At 38.8% G+C, this 22,431-nt stretch overlaps 1 protein-coding gene across 3 annotated transcripts in view; it reads left to right on the forward strand.

The window, feature by feature from the left end:
• Positions 1–22,431, forward strand: part of UNC13B (unc-13 homolog B) — a 227,491-nt gene that overhangs the window by 38,425 nt on the left and 166,635 nt on the right. For 2 of the 3 annotated variants that reach the window (XM_088837952.1, XM_055426973.2), the window contains exons 2-3: positions 13,341–13,370; positions 16,089–16,188. In XM_088837952.1, the coding sequence (XP_088694078.1) occupies positions 13,341–13,370; positions 16,089–16,188 (130 nt within the window). Of the gene's footprint in view, positions 1–13,340; positions 13,371–14,159; positions 14,704–16,088; positions 16,189–22,431 lie in introns of those variants that run through there. The other variant, XM_055426974.2, reaches the window with a different exon arrangement.

Consider the following 22,431-nt stretch of genomic DNA (forward strand, 5'->3'; position numbering starts at 1 on the left):
TCTCCAACACCACAGTTCAAAAGCATCACTTCTTCGGCCCTCAGCTTTCTTTATAGTCCAACTCTCACATCCATACATGGCCAGTGGAAAAGCCATAGCCTTGACTAGACGGACCTTTGTTGGCAAAGTAATGTCTCTGCTTTTTAATATACTATCAAGGTTGGTCATAACTTTCCTTCCAAGGAGTAAGCGTCTTTTAATTTCATGGCTGCGATCACTACCTGCAGTGATTTTGGAGTCCAAAAAAATAAAGTTAGCCACTGTTTCCACTGTTTCCCCATCTATTTGCCATGAAGTGATGGGACCGGATGCCATGATCTTAGTTTTCTGAATGTTGAGCTTTGAGCCAACTTTTTCACTCTCCTCTTTGTCTTTCATCAAGAGGCTCTTTAGTTCTTCACTTTCTGCCATAAGGGTGGTGTCATCTGCATATCTGAGGTTATTGATATTTCTCCAGGCAATCTTGATTCCAGCTTGTGCTTCCTCCAGCCCAGCATTTCTCACGATGTACTCTGCTGCTGCTGCTGCCAAGTCGCTTCAGTCGTGTCCAACTCTGTGCGACCCCATAGACAGCAGCCCACCAGGCTCCCCCGTCCCTGGGATTCTCCAGGCAAGAACACTGGAGTGGGTTGCCATTTCCTTCTCCAATGCAGGAAAGTGAAAAGTGAAAGTGAAGTTGCTGAGCTGTGTCTGACTCTTCGCGATGTACTCTACATATAAGTAAATAAGCAGGGTTACAATACACAGCCTTGACGTACTTCTTTTCCTATTTGGAACCAGTCTGTTGTTCCATGTCCAGCTGTAAGCATATCAGTTCAGTTCAGTCGCTCAGTCGTGACCAACTCTTTGCGACCCCATGAATCACAGCACGCCAGGCCTCCCTGTCCATCACCAATTCCCGGAGTTGACTCAACCTCATGTCTATCGAGTCGGTGATGCCATTCAGCCATCTCATTCTCAGTCGTCCCTTTCTCCTCCCGCCCCCAATCCCTCCCAGCATCAGAGTCTTTTCCAGTGAGTCAACTCGTCTCATGAGGTGGCCAAAGTATTGGAGTTTCAGCTTTAGCATCAGTCCTTCCAGTGAACACCCAGGATCGATCTCCTTTAGAGGGGACTGGTTGGATCTCCTTGCAGTCCAAGGGACTCTCAAGAGTCTTCTCCAGCACCACAGTTCAAAACCATAATAATTGCAACTATATTAAAAATACATAGTATACCATATTGAAAGCAGAACAGTAGGATTATATAATTCCTGTCATTTAAAATGTTAACTTTTTAGTAAAAAGGAAATGGTGATTATCATATTTGACAAGTGACACTTCTTTAATGCTAGATTCTAAAACAGGAGGTTGCAAACAGGGGAATTAGTGCCACAAGGCTTTGGGAATTATTTCATGAGAAGGACAAAGTAGAACAAGGCAGGTTAGCCATTCCCAGAGCCTGAGGAACCGGGTCACTGGGTGTAGAGTCAGTGTGAATAGGATTATTTCCTATAATCTCAAGGGTGCCAGTTGTAGATTTGATTCTTCAGCAAGGTCAGAGAAACTCAGAAACTGAAGTTCTAGTGTTTTTGAGCATTAGGCATAGTGCAAATAAAAAGAAAAACAATCTCTTATATTTACTTTTAATTGTAAGCATCCTGGAGCCAAATGCTCTGCCTGTGCATTCTCTCTTTTTTCTTTTTCTTTTTTTAAATGTATTATTTATTTATCTGGCTGTACCAGGTCTTAGTTGCAGCATTTGAACTCTTAGTTTTGGCATGTGGGATCCAATTCCCTGACCAGGGATCAAACTCAGACCCCTGCATTGGGAGCACAGAGTCCTAGCCACTGGACCACAAGGAAAGCCCTTGAATTTTCTCTTTAACTCTGACTTCCAGAGTTTTCATATTGGCAGAGTCTTAAAGAGCTTGTGTTCAATTATGATTATCTCTTTTTTGCACATTTTACTTTTTGCTTTTTGGACCTGTTAGTGGCGTGGAATTGGAGAAGGCAGTGGCACCCCACTCCAGTACTCTTGCCTGGAGACGCCCATGGATGGAGGAGCTGGGTGGGCTGCAGTCCATGGGGTCGCTAAGAGTCGGACATGACTGAGCGACTTCACTTTCACTTTTCACTTTCATGCATTGGAGAAGGCAATGGCAACCCACTCCAGTGTTCTTGCCTGGAGAATCCCAGGGACGGGGGAGCCTGGTGGGCTGCCGTCTATGGGGTCGCACAGAGTTGGACACGACTGAAGCGACTTGGCAGCAGCAGCAGCAGTGGTGTGGAATTAGATGATAAGGAGGGATTGTGTGTTGTAGTTGGAGCTCCTCTCAGCTTTGACTCTGAAAAAACGACCTTGAAATTAACTTCATATTTAGACATATAACAAGTTTGTTGATCAATCTGTTATGTTTTAACATTACTTTCAAATGATGTGACCAACAAGGCCTTAATTTCCAAAATATAAAACAAGTAATACAACTTAGTTTAAAAAAAAAACAAAAACAGTCAAACAACAACACAGTAAAAAACAGGCAGAAGACCTAGAGAGACATTTGTCCAAAGAAGACGGGCACATGAAAAGATGCTCAACATCACTAATTATTAAAAGAAATGCAAATTAAAACTACAATGAGGTATCACCTCACACTGGTCAGAATGGCCATCATTAAAAAGTCTACAAATAACAAATGCTAGAGAGGGTGTGGAGAGAAGGGAACCTTTCTGCACTGTTGGTGGCAATGTAAATTGGTGCAGTCACTATGGAAAACAGTATGGAAATGGCAACTGCCTCTAGTATTCTTGCCTAGGAAATCCCATGGACAGAGGAGCCTGGCGGGTTACAGTCCATGGGGTCTCAAAGAGTTGGACATGACTGAGCTCACACACACACACACAATAGCCTGTCATGAAAAAGATTGTGAAAAAATATATATAACCTAATTACTTCGCTGTTCACCAGAAACTAACATTGTAAATCAACTATACTTCAATCAGAAAAAGAGCACCTGGGATAGGAGTTAACTTCACTACTTTTAAACTCATCCATTGAGTTTTAAAATTTTGCTTACTGTAGTTTTTAGTTCTAAAACTGACACTTGGTTCTTCTTTATATCTTTCGTTTCCTTGACAAGTTCAGTTCAGTCGCTCAGTCCTGTCCAGCTCTTTGTGACCCCATGTATTGCAGCACGCCAGGCCTATTAGTCAATCACCAACTCCCGGAGTATACTCAAACTCATGTCCATTGAGTCGGTAATGCCATCCAACCATCTTATCCTCTGTCGTCCCCTTCTCCTCCCACCTTCAGTCTTTCCCAGCATCAGGGTCTTTTCAAATGAGTAAGTTCTTCACATCAGATGGCCAAAATATTGGAGTTTCAGCTTCAGCATCAGTCCTTCCAACGAATATTCAGGACTAATTTCCTTTAGGATGGACTGGTTGGATCTCCTTGCTGTCCAAGGGACTCTCAAGAGTCTTCTCCAACACTGAGTTCAAAAACATCAATTCTTTGGCACTTAGCTTTCTTTATAGTCCAGCTCTCACATCCATATATGACTACTGGAAAAACCATAGCTTTGACTAGATGGACCTTTGCTGGCAAAGTAATGTCTCTGCTTTTTAATATGCTGTCTAGGTTGGTCATAACTTTTCTTCCAAGGAGCAAGCATCTTTTAATTTCATGGCTGCAGTCACTATCTGCAGTGATTTTGGAGCCCAAGAAAATAAAGTCTGTCACTTTATTTTATAAACTCTTTGACAAGTGTTTCCAGCTTTTCATTTATTTAGTTCAATTATAAATATGTTTGTAATTATTCATTGAAGCATCTTTATGATGGCTGTTTTAAAATCCTCATCAGATAATTTCAACCCTCAGTTTTAGCACCTGATTTTATTTATATATGTATTTTTAAAAAATTGGCTTGCTTAAAACTGCAGGTACATTTTGGAGAAAATAATTGGTCAGAACAGCTAAAGAAGCCTGGAAAGCAGAGAGCTCATTTTTTTTCATTTTGTTTGTTTGCTCCTAATCTTTTTGTGTTTGCAGTGAAGTCAACCCCTACCCCAGGTGCTCTTTTTTTAACTGAAGTATCAGGAACATTATAACATTATAGTTATAGAGTATTTAAATGTGCACATAAATTTTTATTACACATAAAAAATAAAATGAATATCAAATTTAGTATAGTATTCTAAGGTAAAAGCAGTGACAGCTGAAACAGTCTTTGTTACTCTCTATGTATTAATATAAAAATTCAGAATAAATTAGTAAAACTAGGCCTCCAGAATTCTGAGGATTTTATTTTTCAAGTAACACCAACCACAATTTAATGTTTCTTTAAAAGTGAATTTCTATGCTATTGTTTTTGCCGAAATCTGGTGCATGTAACTTGATCATCAGAACATTGTAATTTATGAAAATAGTTAATTTTTAAATGGTAATTGGAATATTTTGTGTCTCAGTGTCCTTCCACATCATTTCTTTTATCTCCTCTTCACCTCGTTTTACAGAAACTAGATTGACAAAAATCTTCATTTTCTAGAGCAAACATAGTTTTCATTTCTATCTGAAAACCTTGAGGCCTAAGACAGTTATGCTTTTTGTCTAAGGGTCTATATAATGAACCGGAGAAGGCAATGTCACCCTACTCCAGTACTCTTGCCTGGAAAATCCCGTGGACGGAGGAGCCTGGTAGGCTGCAGTCCATGGGGTCACTACAAGTTGGACACGACTAAGGGACTTCACTTTCACTTTTCACTTTCATGCATTGGAGAAGGAAATGGCAACCCATTCCAGTGTTCTTGCCTGGAGAATCCCAGGGATAGGGGAGCCTGGTGGGAGGCCATCTATGGGGTCGCAGAGAGTCGGCCACGACTGAAACAACTTAGCAGCAGCAACTATATAATGAACAGTGTCAAAGCCAAATCTAGAATCAAGAACTCCGAGTTCTTAGACATTAGCAGCTGTGGCTTTTGCACCACTGCTATCTAGGCTTAATGTAGCTTTGTAAGAGATATCATTGAAATATTGGAAAATATTCAGTTTTTAGGTGTTGTATATTCATTATGATAAATACTTAAAAAAATACATTTTCCTCTGACTGTGATTTCTCTCAAAGGCCTAGAGAAGACCCTGAATTAGCAATATTTCCATCCAATTCCAGAGATACTTGTTGAGCAAAGACCATGTAGTCAGTCTATTTAAATAGACAAAATAAACTTAAGACAAATGAGTAAAAGCAGAGTTTTGCAGATATAAAGTAGGGGAAAAATACATATATATACATAATTAATAAAGCAAATTCAATGAGAACAGCAACATTGGTAATATTAGGAAAAAGCATTTTTATTAGTGGATGATCTAACCTGCATGGATTTCCCTTTGATATGCACAGTGTTTTGCAGATGTATGTGCATTTTTCTGGAGAGCAGGTGTGTAGCTTTTGTTAAATTATTGAAGGAGTCTATGATTTTAAAAAGGTGGACTTTCTTATAATACAGTGATGGGAGAGGAGGCATATTGGTGCAGTTTCCCTGAGGAGTAGATGATGATAAAAATGATGTGCAATGCCTGGGGGAAACGAAAAAGGAACAAAACATATCCATTTCATTTCTGGTCTTTCCTGGTATCCTCACTTCTCCCTTATGCTGTTTTTCCAAAGCAGGAGATCCAGAATGATTTATTCTTGAAGAAATTAAATAGGAAAAGTTCTGGATTTAGGATACCGTAAGTCCCTTGTTTTAACCTTGTGCCCGACCAGCCCTCAGGACCTAGTACTCAAACTCTTAGAGATTTTGTGGTCTAATGGACTTTGCCTCTCATTGGACTGAATACTGCTCTGTGCCTTTTTTAAAAATGTTGTTCCTTCTTTTCTTTGCTTGTCTATATGTTTTATCCATTTCCTTAATCTCAGTTCTACTTCTACCTGTTTGATAACATCTTTGATTATTAATCCCAGCCTTACTCATCCGTCCTTTCTCTTTGGCACATTTTATCTTAACATGACATTTTGGTTTATATTACATTTATATGTACATTAATTTGAGTTACATGATTAGTGCTTTTCCTTTATGTGCTTGCATTGTTTTTGCTATTTCTCTCACCTACCTTAGGGTAGGGACGATGTTTTTTCCTTTTTTCTTCTCCTCTTCCTCCTCCTGTAGCTTTCTCTGTGGCTGCATTCTGGTGAAATGGAAAGAACTAGACACAGAGTCAGAAGACCTGAATCCTTTATCTGGCTCCATTATTTAATCCATGTGATGTTCCCAGTTGATTCTTAATGTGACTCAGACACAGAACCTCTCTGAGCTCAAGTTTCTCCTTACCTATAAAATGGAGGTTAAAAAGGGAAATTGACATAAAACCCTAACATCCATTAATAGGAATGGTCCATTTTGGTGTTCTGATATAATTGGATGTAAACAGTTGTCTTTCAGAACTCTACTACCTTGAACATTCATGCTCTTCTACTGGAATCCTGACTTTTCTGCAACTTTCTCTAACCCGCTATGCATCTTTGTTTCAGCCCCTCATGATTCAGGTTGGGAGCGTGTGATTGCTATACCTCGATCTGTTGTCTTTGACTTCTTTTTTTCCCACCCCCCCTTCTTTTTTATTTTTGTCATTTATTTATTCCCCCCCTGCCCCCCCCTTTGACTTTTACAGTGAGTTGTAAGGTTCTGCTTCCGCCCTCTTTCAGGGTTTCTTCAGAAGAAGGAGAGTATTTTGATACTAGGGAGCCCAGAGGACAAATAGCCACCTCATGCATTTAATGCAGTATTTCTTTTTTGTTTAACACCGTTTTGTGCATAGTTGTTTCAATCTATAATTCCCTGATGACATTTGATGTTGAACATCTTTTCATATGATTGCTTGCCATCAGTGTATCTTTTTTGGTGAGGTGTTTGCTAAGGTCTTTTGCCCATTTTAAAATCAGATTCTGTATTTTCTTACTTAGTTTTGAGTTTTGTATATATTTTGAATAACAGTCCTTTATCATATGTGTCTTTTGCAAAATACACGTCGATTGCTTGTTTCCTCATCACATTTCTTTCACAGAGCAATTTTTAATTTTAATGAAGTCCAGCTTATCAGTTATTTCTTTCATAAATTATTCCTCTTTTAACTAAAAAATCCATCACATGCCCTAGATTTATCTAGATTTTTTTCTCCTATGTTATTTTCTAGGAGTTTTATGTTTTACTTTGTGTCTGTGATCTGTTTTGAATTAACTTTAGTGAAGGTCTTTGTCTAGATTAGTTTTTTATATGTTAATATCCATTTCTCCTAGCCCCATTTATTGAAAAGACTATCATTGCTCCATTTTATTGCCTTTGCTCCTTTGTTTAAAGATTGGTTGTTTACATTTTCATGAGCCTATTTCCTGCTCTCTATTCTGTTCCATTGATTTGTCTCTTCTTTTCCTAATACTATGTTGTCTTGAATACTATTAACTTTATAAAAAGTCAGTATTGGGTAGTGTCAATCCTCCAACTTTGTTCTTTTATTTCGATATTAAATTGGCTATTCTGAGTCTTTTTCCTCTCCATATAAACTTTAGAATCAGTTTATCTGTATCCACAAAGTAACTTGCTAGAATGTTGATTAGGATTCAAGTTAGTTTTACATATGGCATGAAGTAAGGATAATATGTATTATTTTACTATGATTTATATCATTACACAGTATATTTTATGCTATTCTTGGATATATTTCTATTTTGTTCCATTGGTTGTGTCTGTTTTCCTTGTACTGCCACACTGTCTTGATTACTGTAGCTTTTACAGTAAGTTGTGAATTAAATGAAATTGAAGAATAATTAAGAGAAATTGACACAAGACTAAAAGGGAGAGTCCAGTGGGAGACATACTTTGAATGGAAAGGAATAGATTTTGGCACTAATAAAATAGAGAAGGCCTTGTAAAAGGTGCTGAATTACCCATCTGTTGGAAAAAGCAAGGCTTGGATGTCAGCTAAGGTGAAGCTTTTAGTTGTAACGCAGAACAAGGATAATGGCAGATCTGTACTCTGAGTTTCCTAAGTAGTATTGTGTCTTAGGATTTCTTTCTTCCTGTGGCATTTAGCCTTAATCTTCTTTGACAGAAAGATAGTTGATACTTTCTGGAGTTTAGCAGTTTTCCTGCTTGTGTGGTCTTTGATCTTTCCTAAGAGCTGGCATGCTACAGTCCCAGCGTGGGATTCTGTCTTAGGCAGTTCTCCACTGATGTTTTGGAAACCAAACTTTGTGTGATCATTTGGACTGGAACACTCTCTCTCTCTCTTTTTTAAAAGACAGTTTATTTTATGGAAGTATAGTTGATTTAACAATGCTGTGTTAATTTCTGAAGTACAGTAAAGTGATTCAATTATACATACATATACAATCTTTTTCATACTCTTTTCCATTATGGTTTATCTCAGGATATTGAACATAGTTTCCTGTGCTCTACAATAGGACATTGTTGTTTATCCATTCTCTATATATAATAGTTTGCTTCTGCTAGTTCCAAACTTCTAATTCATCCCATCACCACCACCTCCCCGCCTTGGCACCCACAAATCTGATCTCTATGTCTCTAAGTCTCTGTTTCATAGGTAAGTTCATTAGTGTCATATTTTAGATTGCATGTATAAGTGATATCATATGGTATTTGTCTTTCTCTTTCTGACTTCACTTAGTATGACAATCTCAAACTCCATCCTTGTTGCTGCATATGGCATTATTTCATTCCTTTTATGGCTGAGTAATATTTCACTGTATGTATTGTACCATATCTTTATCCATTCATCTGTTGATGGACATTTAGGGTGTTTCCCTGTCTTGGGTATTGTAAATAGTGCTGCTATGAGGATATGAGTGCATATATCTATTTTTAAAAATTAATTTTTATTGGCGTATAGTTGCCTTACGATGTTGTATTCATTTCTGTTGTATAGCAAAATAAACCAGCCCTTGCATGTATCTTTTGAATTATAGTTCTTCAAATATATGCCCAGGATTGGAATTGCAGGATCATATGGCAGCTCTATTTTTAGATTTTTAAGGACCCTCCACACTGTTCTCCATAGTGACTACACCTGTTTACACTCCCACCAACAATGTAGTAGAGTTCCCGTTTCTCTGCACCTTCTCCAGCATTTGTTGTTTGTAGGCTTTTTAGTGAGGCTTTTCTGATACTTTATTTTAGTTCTGATTTACATTCCTCTCTAATAATTAGTGATGTTGAGCATCTTTTCATGTGCTTGTTGGCCATCTCATTGTCTTCTTTGGAGAAATCTCTCTTTAGAAAGTCTTCTGCCCATTTTTTGATTGTGTTGTTTGTTTTTTGTTATTGAGTTATATGAACTCTTTGTATATTTTGGAAATTAAACCCTTGTTGGTCATAAAATTGCAAGTATTTTCTCCCATTCTGTAGGCTGTCTTTTTGTTTATGATTTCTTTTGCTGTACAAAAGCTAGTAAGTTTGATTGCATACCATTTACTTATTTTTTGCTTTTATTTCTATTGCCTTGGGAGGCTGACCTAAGAAAACATTGATATGATTCATGTCAGAGAATGTTTTGCCTATGTTCTCTTCTAGGAGTTTTATGGTATCATAACTTATATTTAAGTCTTTAAACTATTTTGAGTTTATTTTTGTGTAGAGTGAGGCAGTGTTCTAATGTCATTGATTTACATGCAGCTGTCCAAATTTCCCAACACCAGTTGCCAAAGAAACTCTTTTCCCCACTGTATATTCTTGTCTCTTTTGCCAAAGATTAATTGCCTGTGGGTATGTGGGTTTATTTTCTGGGCTCTCTATTCCACTTATCCACACATCTGTTTTTGTGGCAATACCACACCATTTTGATTGTAGCTTTGTAGTATTGTCTGAAGTCTGGGATGGTTATACCTCCTGCTGCTGCTGCTAAGTCGCTTCAGTCGTGTCCAACTCTGTGCAACCCCATAGACAGCAGCCCATCAGGCTCCTCTGTCCCTGGAATTCTCCAGGCAAGAATACTGGAGTGGGTTGCCATTTCCTTCTCCAATGCATGAATGTATGCTAAGTCACTTCAGTCATGTCCGACTCTGTGCGACCCTCTGGACAGCAGCCCCCAGGCTCCTCTGTCCACAGGATTCTCTAGGCAAGAATACTGGAGTGGGTTGCCATTTTCTTCTCCGGTTATACCTCCTACATTGTTCTTTTTCTCAGGATTGCTTTGGCAGTTCTTGGTCTTTTATAATTCCATATAAATTTTAGCATTATTTGTTCTAGTTCTGTGGAAAAAGTCATGGGTAATTTGATAGGGATTCCATTAAACCTGCAGATTGCTTTAAGGTAGTATAGCCATGTTAACAATATTGATTCTTCCAATCCGAGAGCATAAGGTATCTTTCCATTTCTTTAAATCATCTTCAGTTTCCTTTGTAAGTGTTTTATACTTCTCTACCTATAAGCCTTTCATCTCCTTGGTGAGGTTTACTCTTAAGTTTTGTTTTTAAAAAATATTTATTTATTTGGCTGCACTGGGTCTTAGTTTTGGCATGTGAACTCTTAATTGCAGCATGTGGGATCTAGTTCACTGACCAGGGATCAAACCTGGCCCCCCTGCATTGGGAGCATGGAGTCTTTAGCCACTGGACCACCAGGGAAGTACCTTAAGTAATTTTTTTTTTTTGGATGCGATTTTAAAAGGGATTGTTTTTTTACTTTCCCTTTCTGATATTTCATTGTTAGTGAAAAGAAATGCAGCCAGTTTCTGTATGTTAATCTCCTATCCTGCTGCCTTGCTGAATTCATTTATCAGTTCTAGTGATTTTTGTGTTGAGCTTTAAGGGTTTTTGATATGTAGTATCATGTTATCTGCATATAATGACAGTTTTACCTTTTCTCTTCTAGTTTGGATAGCTTTTATTTGAACAGGAATTCTTCTCATATCTGCTTATTCCCAGAAAATAGTTACTTTTCACTCTTATTTAAAACTTGTCCCAGATTTAGCCTATTATCTCTTATTTTGGCATGAATGGAATGGAGGAGTTCCTATGATGGGTTTTAAATAAAGAATATAAATAATTTAAACCTTAGAAAGTTATCTGACATGAATTTGGGTGCCTGCCGTAGGAATAATTTAGTTTCCTTGACCTTTTTGCCAGGAGGCTGTAAGAGATGTCTTCTTGGCCCCACCCCACCCCCACTGGCTGGGATGCTCTAGGCGCTGCAAGGAGACACTCTGCCCCGCTGGGAACACAGCACTCCGAGGGGGGCCTGAGCGTGCGGGCCTCGGTCGGCAGCCTGCGCGCCATCCCGGCACTCAATGCCCCGGGGCCCAACGCGCCCTGCTCGCCGTGGCCCTGTGGACTTCGAGCAGGCGCTGCGCACCGGTCCCGCTCAGCTGTCGGGTCTGGAAATTCACAGAAAAACACAAATGGGTAACAATAGAAAATGGTGTTGGAACAGTTCAGTTCAGTTCATTCGCTCAGTCCTGTCCGACTCTTTGCGACCCCATGAATCACAGCACGTCAGGCCTCCCTGCCCATCACCAACCCCCGGAGTTCACCCAAACTCATGTCCATTGAGTCGGTGATGCCATCCAGCCATCTCATCCTCTGCCGTCCTCTTCTCCTCCTGCCCCCAATCCCTCCCAGCATCAGAGTCTTTTCCAGTGAGTCAGCTCTTCACATGAGGTAGCCACAGTATTGGAGTTTCAGTTTTAGCATCAGTCCTTCCAATGAACACCCAGGACTAATCTCCTTTAGAATGGACTGGTTGGATCTCCTTGCAGTCCAAGGGAGTCTCAAGAGTCTTCTCCAACACCATCGTTCAAAAGCATCAATTCTTTGGCGCTCAGCTGTCTTCACAGTCCAACTCTCACATCCATACATGAACTTCTGGAAAAACCATAGCCTTGACTATACAGACCTTTGTTGGCAAAGTAATGTCTCTGCTTTTTAATATGCTGTCTGCTGCTGCTGCTGAGTCTCTTCAGTCGTGTCCGACTCTGTGCGACCCCATAGATAGCAGCCCACCAGGCTCCCCCGTCCCTGGGATTCTCCAGGCAAGAACACTGGAGCGGGTTGTCATTTCCTTCTCCAATGCATAAAAGTGAAAAGTGAAAGTGAAGTCACTTTGTCGTGTCCAACTCTTCGTGACCCCATGGACTGCAGCCCACCAGGCTCCTTCACCCATGAGATTTTCCATGCAAGAGTACTGGAGTGGGTTGCCATTGCCTAGGTTGATCATAAGTTTCCTTCCAAGGAGTAAGTGTCTTAATTTCATGGCTACAATCACCATCTGCAATGACTTTGGAGCCCCCAAAAATAAAGTCTGACACTATTTCCACTGTTTCCCTTTCTATTTCCCATGAAGTGATGGGACCAGATGCCATGATCTTAGTTTTCTGAATGTTGAGCTTTAAGCCAACTTTTTCACTCTCCTCTTTCACTTTCATCAAGAGGCTTTTGAGTTCCTCTTCACTTTCTGCCATGAGGGTGGTGTCATCTGCATATCTGAGGTTATTGATATTTCTCCCAGCAATCTTGATTCCAGCTTGTGCTTCTTCCAGCCCAGCATTTCTCATGACGTATTCTGCATGTAAGTTAAATAAGCAGGGTGACAATATACAGCCTTGACGTACACCTTTTCCTATTTGGAACCAGTCTGTTGTTCCATGTCTAGTTCTAACTTGCTTCCTGACCTGCATACAGGTTTCTCAAGAGGCAGGTCAGGTGGTCTGGTATTCCCATCTCTTTCAGAATTTTCCACAGTTTATTGTGATCCACACAGTCAAAGGCTTGGAACAGTGGGAATCAGCAATTTTGCACAAGAAGCTTTGGGAGATGTTGTTTACTGTAGTCTGCCTGAAGTTGGGACAAAATTGACAAGAAGAGTTTGGTGCTTTGTAAAGTGTGAAAGCTGCTAGTGAACTCTATTCTCCTCTATCTGAAATAACTGAAGTTAATAAAGCTGTAGCAGAAAATCCAGGACTTGTCAACAAATCTTGTTACGAAGATAGTTGGCTGATCAAGATGACATTCAGTAAACCTTCAGAACTAGATGAACTAATGAGTGAAGAAGCATGTAAGAAATACGTAAAATCTATTGAGTGAAAATGGAACCTCTCAATAAACTAGTTTGAAACAAAACAACAAAAAAAGATGTTTTCTTGGAGTATGGGATTAGATTGGATGACTTTTAAGGACCCTTCTAACTCTGCATTCAAGTTTTGATTAGAAGTCTCAGCTTTTTTCTCTAATGACTTAGACTTAAAAATCTAGTCCTAACTCTAATGTTGGCAAAAACTGATTTACTAAAGAAATGCTGGTTAAATAAATTAATTTGCAGGAATTCTTCATGGTGTCCTCTTCTTTTCTCTTGCAGTTAAAAGAGCCAAATTCCAGGGTTCACCAGGTAAGGCCAGCCTTTAATTCTTACGAACTTCTCCCCATACTTGCTATGATTTAAAAACATTCTTTCAAAAAAACATAAATGTCATTTGATTGATTGGTTAAATTAGTTAAATTCACTAAGTTCATTAAATTAATTAAAAAGTCAATGTGGAAAGATGTTGGTCAAGGGGGTGCAAAGTTATGCAAAATGAATAATTTCTGGAGATCTGATGTACAATAATCTGTCTACATTCAACAAATATTATATGCTTCAAATTGCTAAGAGGGTGGCTCTTAAATGTTCTCAACTCTCACACAAACAGAGGAAATGGTAATTATGAGGTGGTGAGGAATGTGAATATTCTTGATTATGATAATTATTTCACTTTGTGTACATATACAAAATCATCAGATTGTACATCTTAAATATATATAATTTTAAATTGCCGGTTATACCTCAGAAAGTTGAAAAAAAAGCCAGTGCTTTTATAAAACATCAAAGAAATCTCTATCAATCTAGTGAAAAGTTAGTCTCCTTACCTATTGGCCAACTTAGTTCTACTTCTCAGAAGTAACTGTTTTGAGGTTTTTATACACCTTTTCAGACTTTTTCTGTGTATGTGCATGTATACAGTAATGAATCAGCTACACTTGTCTTTGTGCAACCTGCTTTTTTTCCAACAACACATCATAAAATTTCTTCTTGGGTATGTGTATGTATACATATATCTGGTTCTTTCTTTCAAAATGTTGTACACAGACTGTTATATTTAAAACAGATAACCAACAAGAACCTACTGTAAAAAAAAAGAAAAGTATACAGAATGTTGTTGTACCCTAGGTCCCTGATTGAATATTCAGGTCATTTCTATTTTTTTGCCATAAGCAATACATCTTCTTAATGCATTTATTGTTGCCTGCTTTTGAAAATAAATTTTAATGCTGGAGTCCAAAAGTAGAGAATTGCTGAGCCAAAGGTATGTATTTTAAACAAATTTAGTAGCTACTGCCAAAGTGTGCCTCTGAAAGGTTTTGCTAGCTTATAATCAGGCCAAAAGTATATGAGTGTTTATTTTCCCAAATCCCTAACAACATTAAATAGCATGAAATTTTTTAATCTTTGCTCATGTGAAGGTGAAAAGGGTATCTCCTTATTTTAATACACATTTTCTTAACTGAATATCAAGTTAGTTACAAAGACTTACTCTGATTACTGCCGAGGTCAGAAGGAGAGTACTGTGGATTATGGGGGAAGAGAACATACTGGGAACCCAAGAAAAATCTAAAAAACCAAACCTGGATGCAACAGGAACTAAAGTAGTTTCTGAGCCTACTGCTCTCTCCAGTGGCTACAGGTTAGGACTTCTCTTTCTGAGCTTTTTTGCTCTACTTTCTCTTCCAGCAGGCTTTTTATGCTTACCTGTCTTGCATATACCCCATAATAGCTACTCCAGTGAAATTTATGTGCCTCTCCTTTGAGCTTCAGCGTCAGTAATTTGCCACTATTTCTCTATTTTCTCTATTGAAAATCTTTTGCGAGGAAATCATATTGGTCTCGGCTTTTGGTTAGCTCATTAACTGACTGGCTGCTTTTGGGTGGCATCTCCTTTTGGTCTGGCCAGCTATGGTTGAATATGGGAATGGAGTACAAAATCCTATGCTAGAAAACAGCTCATTGGTATACTGCCTTTCTACTACCAAATATGGATGGGAATTCCCTCACATGGGTGGGCTTGTATCCTCATATACCTTTGATATAACTGTAGTTACAATTATGGGTATAAAACTCCATAGTTTTTTATGATGCTTAAGAGAAAGATTTACCTTCTAATAGAAGTACATGACAGTGCCCATTTTCTTACACCTCTAACATTGGCAGCTGTTTTAAGTGATCTTTGACTATTTGATGAATCAAAAATGATAGTCTTTTTTTTTTCTTCATTTTATAAAGTCATGATTAACTTCTTACATAGAAAAGTGAGCTCTCAATTCAGTGTCTCTAATCATGGCTGATACAAAGGAAGTAACAAAATGTGCTATGTTAGGTCAGATTTCTGAGTTTTGAGATCCAGGCCACCTACCTTTGTTTGGTACTCAATTTATACTCTCAGGTTAGAGAATTTTGTTTTCTCGAATCTGTGATAGTATTTCTTTTTATGTAAGTTGTGCTCTAGGCCAAGGTAAATAGATTGAGCTTGAAATCCATTTCCGTTATGAGGGTTTTTCCTCCGTGTTTGTCACTGTAAACAACTAGAGGTAACTGTTTCCTCTTCTGCCTTCTTTTAGCACTTTTTCTCTGTGGTACTTACTTCTTTATATATTAATTTGCATAACATCTTTTCCATAAGATCAATTAGATTATTATTTTTTCAAACTGCAAGTGGGCTATAAAGTCAACTTAGGTGGTTATGATTAACATTTTAATTAAATTAGAATAGAAAATACCGAGGTATCACATCTTGCATTTCATAAAGCTTTCACTTTTGTTTATATGTGTGTGCATGTGTGTCTTTGAATTTGAAAAACACTATTATAGCTTATGCTTTTGAGAATAGTATGTGTTTTATAATTTTTTTGTACCTCTATGTTTAAAATGATGCTATATTGTAGAATATATAATTTCAGTTTTTCCTTACATGTAATAGTATAATTTGGACATTACTTAATTCCAAGGACTTTGTGAGATTGGATCACCATCTGAGCACTAAGTATTATATCTTTGTTTTGCATTTTTTCAAAGACAAATTTAACACATATGTGACCCTGAAAGTGCAAAATGTGAAGAGTACAACTGTAGCAGTTCGTGGCGATCAACCTTCCTGGGAACAAGATTTTATGTTGTAAGTACTTTGCAGTCACAGCATGCCTACAATATTCGATAATATTTCCAAGGTAATCACATTGGATTAAACAAGTAGAGGCTAAAGATTTTGTGTATATATAAGATTTATAAAACATATTAAATATTCAGAAACACATTTTAACAGCATGTTAAGTATTTTTTTGAAAACGAAAGAGAGGAACAGATGAGGTGTGTAGTAGGTTCACACACCTGCTACAGTAAAGTGATCTGCAGTTTTGTTCTCTCCCAGATTTGTAATATATTTTCAGAGATGAATTATGAATTAAACTCTCAGTTTATATGGGTGAAAATATACCTAGTCAGATTTACCTACTAGTCAGAATTAGCTATAGTATAACATACTTAGTATGATATTAAACCTAACTTAATGTTTCTTCAATTCTCAGAAGGCTCCTTGAAGGAATGTGGTTATGCATGTGAGGACTGTGTTTGTGTTTCTAAGTCACCTATATTAAATACTCTATTCAAATTGCTGTCTTTATTTATTTTTTAAATTTTTTTAAATTTATTTTTAAATTGGAGGAAAATTGCTTTACAATGTTTTGTTGGTTTCTGGCTGTACAATATCACAAATCAGCCATAATTACACATATATCTCCTCCCTCTGGAGCCTCCCCACTTAAGTCACCTGCTTTTGATGATAAGGACATGTGCTTTTAATCCTTTTTGTTTTATGGAATAAAATATTCTACCTTCATCTAATTAATAATAAAAATGAATAAATGTTAGTTGAATTGCTTGCATATGACACAGAATTTAGTATATTATGATTGTAACTTTAAAAACTTGCTATTTCCTTTTTTCCTCTTAAATTTAAGCAATTTTTTTCCTGATCTAGGAAAGGAAAGTAAAATATATGCTATCATTTCTGAAGGACTAAGCCAATCACTTAGCTTCTCTGAGTGTCAATTTCTTGTCTGCAAAGGTCTACTCTCTCACAAGGTTAAACTTATTTTGGGGGAAGGTGGGCACAAGTGGGTCAAAAAGAAAATATATTAAAATTTCTGTGCAATTTGTGATTGGAGTGAAATTGTGAGTTTTATAGTGCATCTGAGACATAGGATGACTCTCTTTATTGGGGAACATTCCAATCCTCTTGGCTTTTAATATGTTGCTGCTTATAGTACCACTTAGGAAACTTTACTAAAATACTTAAAGGTTAAGATTATGAGGGTTTGGGCTAAGACAGTAACAGAAGGATAGATGGACGATATTAAGGAGGTTGAACCAAGACTTGTCTTGGGTGATTGGATAAGTGGCGTGCTACTCAATAGGACAGGAGATACTCTATCAGTTATGAACAAGCTTATATTTGAAGTTCTTACAGGACAGGTAGGAAGAACATTACAAAAGATAGAAGCTTGAACCTGGAACTCATGGAGGAAGCCTCGGCTGGAGAAATATTTTGGTCAGTTGAAGCCATAGGTGTAGATGAGAAAGCTTAGGGAGAATGTGTAGGGTGAGAAAAGGGCCTGGGGTAGGGCCCGGAGCGCACCAGTATTTAAAGAGTGGACAAAGGGGACTAAGAAGCAGTGAACAGAGAAGAGGAAGGAGAAATGAGATAGTGGTGTCCTGGAAGCTGAAGAACTGGGGCTTCCAGAAGAGCTAGTGGTGTCAGATTTCTCACTGGTTGCCTCTCTCAACATTATAAACCTCATTTATTCCCTCTCTGTTGTATTGACATCAGAGTGAGATCATGTGTTTCTTTTTTCACTCATGCAAAGTCAGCTATAAAACAGTTTTTTTAAGTCTCTTCCTTGTTTGCCATACCACAGTTCTGGCTGTGGTATATAAACCTAGCAATTCTTCTTTCTTTGGACTTCCCTATGGCTGTCATAATCACTAAAATTATAACTGTTCCCAGCATGTGAAACATAGAATCGTCTACAGTCTCTCATCAGCATAGTAGCATTATTCTTGTTTATTTTCCATTTTCCCACAGCACTTCCTCTTTCAGCCCTACTGTGATATGTGTGACTTTTTCTTCTGTCTTCCACCTTGAGATACTGTGTGAATTTTCTTCCCTCTCCTTTACATGGATTTTACATGGGTTTTATTAGCTACATTACCCACCTTTCTGCTCCTATTCCTTACTCCTCCTATCCTGCTCTTTTAACACTGGCAACTCCATTGCTGGTCACTTGTCTCCCTTTCTCCTTTTCTTTTTTTCTCCCTGATATATTATGTGATAGTATCTAATGTTCATTTTGGTGTTTCTCATTTATCTTTAGTATTTATCTTATTTCCAGGAGTAGACTGTTCATTCCTTAAGGGCAAGGAGGGCATCTTCAATTATTGTGAATTTGCCTAGCCCAGGATCTTGTATACATGTATGTACATATACTGTCAATTGAGTATTATAGAGAAAAGAAGCTTCTCCAGAGCACTGGGGATGAGGCAAAACAAAGCTCTCAAACTTCTCTTAGTTGAGCCATCTAATCAGATGTAGATAAGAGGCTTCTTATAGAAGATATCTTCATTGTTTGGGCCTTATTCCCCAGAATTCCCTGAAGAATAGATTTTCTTTTTTATCTGCTCCAAGTCAAGCTGTAAAGACCTCTGGCTATTTTTTTTTTAGCTGCTGGCTCGAGATGGGGCTTCCCTGGTGGCTCAGATGGTAAAGAATCTGCCTGCGATGCAGGAGACCCGGGTTTGATCCCTGGATTAGGAAGAACCCCTGGAGAAGGGAATGGCTAACCACTCCAATATTCTTGCCTGGGAAATCCCATGGACAGGGGAGTCTGGTGGGCTACAGTCCATGGGGTCGCAAAAAGTCAGAAACAACTGAACGACTGACACCAACTTTTCACACACTTGAGATGCTATTTAGGACTTTTTAGAGGATATTATATATATCCCTATTCTAGAAGAGATCAATTCTGGGTGTTCATTGGAAGGACTGATGCTAAAGCTGAAACTCCAGTACTTTGGCCACCTCATGCGACGAGTTGACTCACTGGAAAAGAGTCTGATGCTAGGAGGGATTGGGGGTGGGAGGAGACGGGGACGACAGAGAATGAGATGGCTGGATGGCATCACCGGCTCGATGGACATGAGTTTGAGTGAACTCCGGGAGTTGGTGATGAACAGGGAGGCCTGGCGTGCTGTGATTCATGGGGTCACAAAGAGTCGGACACGACTGAGCGACTCAACTGAACTGAACTGAAGTAATTTTTCTTTTCTAAATTCAAAAGATTTGGGATTGTTACACTTATTTTCCAAGGGTAATCAGTTAATTAGGCTGAATGAAATGGTGTGCAAAAGCTACCTTTCCCCATGGTGAATGCCTTAACATAGTAACTGGGTATAGTCACCTACTTTTTGGTTTTGAACAGCTCTCCAGACAGCTTGGAAGTTTCTCGAGAGAGGAACTGGGTCCTGTATTGTGTGTCTTTCTCAAAGTACCAAGCCATATGTATTGTATATGCTCAGGGAACTTACAGTAAATGAAAAAATTGAACTCAGTTCTTTTCTATGCTGCTGTATTTACATAAAAAGGGCAAATTTTCTCTGCTTTACTTGTCTTCAACATGCTTGATATGAATGTTACAGCTATAATGCCACATCCCAAACTAGTGAATCTAAGAATATGTATCTTAATAGTACAAGAAGGAAGCCAAGCTCTCTCTCAGGCACAGACTCAAAACTTCATGTGATGAATAGCTGTTGTTTTTCTAAGAATTTCCATTGTGCTTTTCCTGCTGGAATTGGCCTTTTCTCATCTTTCCTGCATTTCCCCGCAAATAAATTTGTGCTTCCATAGGAGCTTTCTAGAGAATGTTTTTAAGCGTTAACATGAGGGTTTGCTTGTTTCATCTTAAGTCCGCAATTATTTTTGAGTTAGCCCTTTCTAACTGATATTCTTCCATAGATGACCCTTGCTTCTGCTTAGTTGTCTTGTGGCTCTTTCTAGTTTCTTTTCAAATATTTTTTCCTAGTTATTTTTATAGGAAAATCATTGTGTTTGTTATTATCCTGTGATGATTTCATTTATAAGTAACAGTGCCTGCTTTAACTGATAATGACTACTGGGTTCTGCAGGGACTGAATGGTGTGAACCAGCAGACTCTGGAGAAGGAAATGGCAACCCACTCCAGTGTTCTTGCCTGGAGAATCCCAGGGATGGGGGAGCCTGGTGGGCTTCCGTCTATGGGGTCACGCAGAGTCGGACACGACTGAAGTGACTTAGCAGCAGCAGCAGCAGCACACTCTAGCATCCCTCACGTGCCTCACCCCATGTTCCCATCAAGATTAGATGTTCTCAGGGGCCCTTTTACTTTTTCTTCAACTCCCGTTCACATATCTGGTAAAGAAGCCTTGCCTTTTCCTCAAAGATTCCTGTCAGTTCAGTTGAGTTCAGTCGCTCAGTCATATCCGACTCTTTGTGACCCCATGGACTGCAGCAAGCCAGGCCTCCCTGTCTATCACCAACTCCTGGAGTTTACTCAAACTCATGTCCATTGAGTTGGTGGTGCCATCCAACCATCTCATCCTCTCTTGTCCCCTTCTCCTCCCACCTTCAGTCTTTCCCAGGATCAGGGTCTTTTCCAGTGAATCAGTTCTTCATAACGTGTCCAAAGTATTGGAGTTTCAGCTTTAACATCAGTCCTTCCAGTGAATATTCAGGACTGATTTCCTTTAGGATGGACTGGTTGGATCTCCTTGCAGCCCAAGGAACTCTCAAGAGTCTTTTCCAACATCACAGTTAAAAAGCATCTATTCTTCAGCTTCTTTCTTTATAGTCCACATCTCACATCCATACATGACTATTGGAAAATCCATAGCTTTGCTGCTGCTGCTGCTGCTGCTAAGTCGCTTCAGTCGTGTCCAACTCTGTGCGACCCCACAGACGGAAGCCCACCAGGCTCCCCCGTCCCTGGGATTCTCCAGGCAAGAAGACGGACCTTTTTTGCCTAAGTAATGTCTCTGCTTTTTAATATGCTGTCAAGGTTGGTCATAAATTTTCTACCAAGGAGTAAGCGTCTTTTAATTTCATGGCTGCAGTCACCATCTGCAGTGATTTTGGAGCCCCCCAAAATAATGTCAGCCACTGTTTCCCTATCTATTTCCCATGAAGTGATGGGACCAGATGCCATGATCTTAGTTTTCTGAATGTTGAGTTTTAAGTCAACTTTTCCACTCTCCTGTTTCACTTTCATCAAGAGACTCTTTAGTTATTCCCTTTCTGCCATAAGAATGGTATCATCTGCATATCTGAGGTTATTGATATTTCCCCCAGCAATCTTGATTCCAGCTTGTGCTTCTTCCAGACCAGCACTTCTCATGATGTACTCTGCATATAAGTTAAATAAGCAGGGTGACAAGATATAGCCGTGATGTTCTCCTTTCCCTACTTGGAAGCAGTCTGTTGTTCCATGTCCAGTTCTAACTGTTGCTTCCTGACCTTCATACAGATTTCTCAAGAGGCAGGTCAGGTGGTCTGGTATTCCCATCTCTTTCAGAATTTTCCTCAGTTTGTTGTGATCCACACAGTCAAAGGCTTTGGCATATTCGATAAAGCAGAAATAGATGTTTTTCTGGAACTCTCTTGCTTTTTCGATGATCCAGTGAATGTTGGCAATTTGATCCCTGGTTCCTCTGCCTTTTCTAAATCCAGCTTGAACATCTGGAAGTTCATGGTTCACATACTGTTGAAACCTGGCTTGGAGAATTTTGAGTATTACTTCACTAGCATGTGAGATGAGTGCAATTGTGCAGTAGTTTGAGCATTCTTTGGCATTGCCTTTCTTTGGGATTGGAATGAAAACTGACGTTTTCCAGTTCTGTGGCCACTGCTGAGTTTTCCAAATTTGCTGGCATATTGAATGCAGCACTTTCACAACATCATCTTTTAGGATTTGAAATAGCTCAACTGGAATTCCATCACCTCCACCAACTTTGTTTGTGGTGATGCTTCCTAAGGCCCATTTGACTTCGCATTCCAGGATGTCTGGCTGTAGGTGAGTTATCATACCATTGTGATTATCTGGGTCGTGAAGATCTATTTTGTATTTTTTGTTCTTCTGTGTATTCTTGACCCCTCTTCTTAATATCTTCTGCTTCTGTTAGGTCCATACCATTTCTGTCCTTTATTGTGCCCATCTTTGCATGAAATGTTCTGTTGGTATCTCTAATTTTCTTGAAGAGATCTCTGGTCTTTCCCATTCTATTGTTTTCCTCTATTTCTTTGTATTGATCATTTTGGAAGGCTTTCTTATCT

This window comes from Moschus berezovskii, chromosome 7 (assembly GCF_049115385.1).
Source record: "Moschus berezovskii isolate FMDL1 chromosome 7, NW_MosBer_1.0, whole genome shotgun sequence".
Classification (NCBI taxonomy): Eukaryota; Metazoa; Chordata; class Mammalia; order Artiodactyla; family Moschidae; genus Moschus; species Moschus berezovskii.